This window comes from Notothenia coriiceps, unplaced genomic scaffold, assembly GCF_000735185.1.
Source record: "Notothenia coriiceps isolate Sejong01 unplaced genomic scaffold, NC01 NC01_scaffold00027178, whole genome shotgun sequence".
NCBI classification, from domain to species: Eukaryota; Metazoa; Chordata; class Actinopteri; order Perciformes; family Nototheniidae; genus Notothenia; species Notothenia coriiceps.
Window position 1 is genome coordinate 1 of NW_011359879.1, and position 3,214 is coordinate 3,214.

Genomic DNA, 3,214 nt, shown 5'->3' on the forward strand with positions numbered 1-3,214 from the left:
GGACAGACAGCCTTATTTACAGATTCTTGAAATTCAATTGTAATTTCATTTGTAAATAGTTACATTCATGTGGATTTATCCAGCTTGCAAATTTGTATACATGCACTTATAGGTGCATTTGTTGTTGTTGAAGGCCTGGCTGTTACAGTCTTTATTTACACTAGTTTGTTGTAGGCCTACTGGCCTAGATGTTTATGTAGTTTTAAAGCACCTTGGCTTTGTTCTGAATGCACTTTGTTGTAGTTATCCTACAGAGAAAAGAAAATGCACTTGACTTGGAATTAATGTACTGTATGCATTCAAAAGTGCTGAATAAATGTTTTATGCACCCATAATAGTGATTATTATTTAAGTTAAGTTTTGCCATAATCATTTATTTTTCCATAATCAGGCAGCTGAACAACATTGGTAAAAAATGTATACATTATATATATATATTTCTATTAATCATTTTCGGCCTTTCGGCATTCGGTTTTCGGCCAACTGTTTCCTATTTTCGGTATCGGTTTCGGTGAAGAATTTCCCATTCGGTGCACCCCTATTATAAACACACTTTGGCGCAACAAATTCAACCGATACACTTCCTGTATCGGTCACGTGATTAGTTCTTAAAGCAATACACGCACCAATACGGGGTTTCACTCTTGGGCTCTCGGCACAGTGCTGACGCACCAGTTTTGCTCGTCCCATCACTAGTTCTGCCTCTGCCTCCTTGCTTGGTCGGGCCACTCAATTGTCGGCTGCACAATGATACTTTCACATTTAGTTGAAAGGCAATACACAGAATACAGCATGTAAACTAAGCTAAAGGCTAATGTTCACGTGCTACTGTTTGTATGACACAGAGAAGCTTCCCACATACCAGTGGGGTGTTTACTGACTTTGAGACAGAGGAGAGGAGAAAGTGCTAAAATGCTAACTTATTTCCAGGATGCAGTTCTCATTCCTGCACCGCTATAACTACTAATAAGGTAGGTTTTATTAGCCCCAGTATTTCATCTTGGGTGAGATTTGGAAGGTGTCCTCCCGTCCTCACCCACTCGTCCTCCTCCGCTCCCTCTCCCTCTCCCCCGGGCATCTGGGAGCTGGCTCTCTCCGTTTTGTTGGCCAAGATCTTCTCCGTCCACGATGCTCCTGCCTTCTCATCTCCAGCGAAGTTACACTTGGTCACAGTGTGACCGTCCACCTCGGCTAAGGAGACTGGAAGACACAATGAAGGTGGAAAGTTCATTTATTTAATTGATTGAGCCAAAAGAAAAAGAGAACACAAAAACGTAAAACAACAAAAATGAAGATAATTCAACGAAACAAAGGTACGTCAGCTTACAGATCTTCCGCGGGTGTTCACAGATCTTACATATTTCACTTTAACATGAAATAATCATGACCAAATAACTCTCAAAGTTTGGAAAAAAACATTGGGAGTCATTATTTAGTTATCATTTGTTCTTTAACAGTTTATCTCAATTCATTTTACTTCAAATCTTAGAGTATCCTTTCCTTTAATGAGTGTACCGGATGCACATTCACTGTTTTCTCCTTTCTACGGTACATTTAAAGCAGTAAATCAGCAGGGTTTGGCCTCACATATGAAAGGACTGTTTCCTCTGGTCTTCAGCCGTACTTCCTGTCCCGTCTCCAGTTCTGTTTGCTCCATCTCTGCCTCGGGGTACCAGAAGGCCCAGGTCCCGTCGGGGCGGTGTTTGTCGGTAATCTTCAGCAGCTCAGATTTGTTCACCGTCGCTGACAGCTGATGCTCAGAGAGGCGGTCCGACCCGCCTTTAGCTTCCACCTCTGAGGAGACAACATATTTATAAAGCTGATGAAGTTAGAAGACACAACAACTCACACTGGCTCTGAAAGCTCAGCGCACTGCAACTTTAGAACAGTCTACAGCCAGATGGAACAACACAAGCAAATAATAAAAGCATCTTCACCAATTAGACAACACATTTGCATAGAGAAAGTCAGAAACGCTTAATCTCCCCAACATGAAGCCATGTGGTTCATGTAGTGCTCTGTGGTTCCTATTTTCTGCATTACTGACATAGGTTAGCGCGGCAAAAATAAGCAAAGTGATGCATACAGATGATTTTCCCTGTGTATATTCAGTACAGCTCCGGAGCATCAAGGGACCACTCCACATTGTTCTTAAATCTCAATATGTATGGCAGCCATTCCATTCCAGCGTCTGTTGAATTCCAACACAGAGAAATGCTTAGAGAATAAAATACAAAATAAAATAATTTTACTCAAACACATACAGTACCTTTAAATAGTAAAACTAGAGAAACTGAAAATGCTGCAGTGGTCTCTTCATTTTTTCCAGAGCTGTATATGCCAGCGGAAAAAGTAATATATAAGCGATATAAAGTTATTTCTCAACACGTTGGCATTACATATTCCCAGCTGAGAATCTGTGTTTTCAAAGGGAATTACTTAGTGAATGGCCCAGATAATGTCTCCCCCTCCACCCTGAAGCACTGCACTGATCAGCTGTCTCAGGGGTTTACTGACATCTTCAACACCTCACTGGAGACACGCCACGTCCCAGCATGCTTCAAATCCTCCACCATCATCCCGGTTCCCAAGAAAACAAGGATCACAGAGGTCACCCTGACCCACCTTGTCCTGTCCCACATCAAATCCATCACAGACCCCCTCCTGGACACCCTGCAGTTCGCCTACAGAGCCAACAGGTCTGTGGACAACGCTGTCAACATGGCCCTTCACTTCCTCCTCCAGCACCTGGAAACAGCAGGAACCTAAGCCAGGATCCTGTTTGTGGACTTCAGCTCCGCCTTCAACGCGATCATCCCGGCTCTGTTGCAGGACAAGAGCTCCCAGCTGCACGTGCCAGACTTCCTGTCTGACAGGAAGCAGCATGTGAGGCTGGGGAAACACGTCTCTGACCCCCGGACCATCAGCACCGGTTCCCCTGAAGGCTGCGTTCTTCCCCTCTGCTGTTCTCCCTGTACACCAACAGCTGCACCACCAGTCACCAGTCTTTCAAGCTCCTGAAGTTCAGACGACACCACCCTCATCGGACTCATCTCTGGTGTGGACGAGTCTGCTTACAGGTGGGAGATGGACCATCTGGTGACCTGGTGTAGGGACAACCCAACAAGTCCTCCAACTCATACGACCAAATAGGCTGATTGTTCAGGCCCAATTATTACGACCAAATGTGTCGTTTGTTCAAGCACTTAATACA

At 44.1% G+C, this 3,214-nt stretch overlaps 1 protein-coding gene across 1 annotated transcript; it reads right to left on the bottom strand.

Moving 5' to 3' along the window:
* Positions 1-792: 792 nt before the first annotated feature.
* Positions 793-2,049, bottom strand: arpin (actin related protein 2/3 complex inhibitor). The gene is made up of 3 exons (XM_010785136.1): positions 2,044-2,049; positions 1,588-1,819; positions 793-1,200 (listed from the first exon to the last, which is right to left on the bottom strand). The coding sequence occupies exons 1-3, from the start codon at positions 2,047-2,049 to the stop codon at positions 941-943; spliced, it is 498 nt and encodes a 165-aa protein (XP_010783438.1). The 3' UTR covers positions 793-940.
* Positions 2,050-3,214: the final 1,165 nt, after the last annotated feature.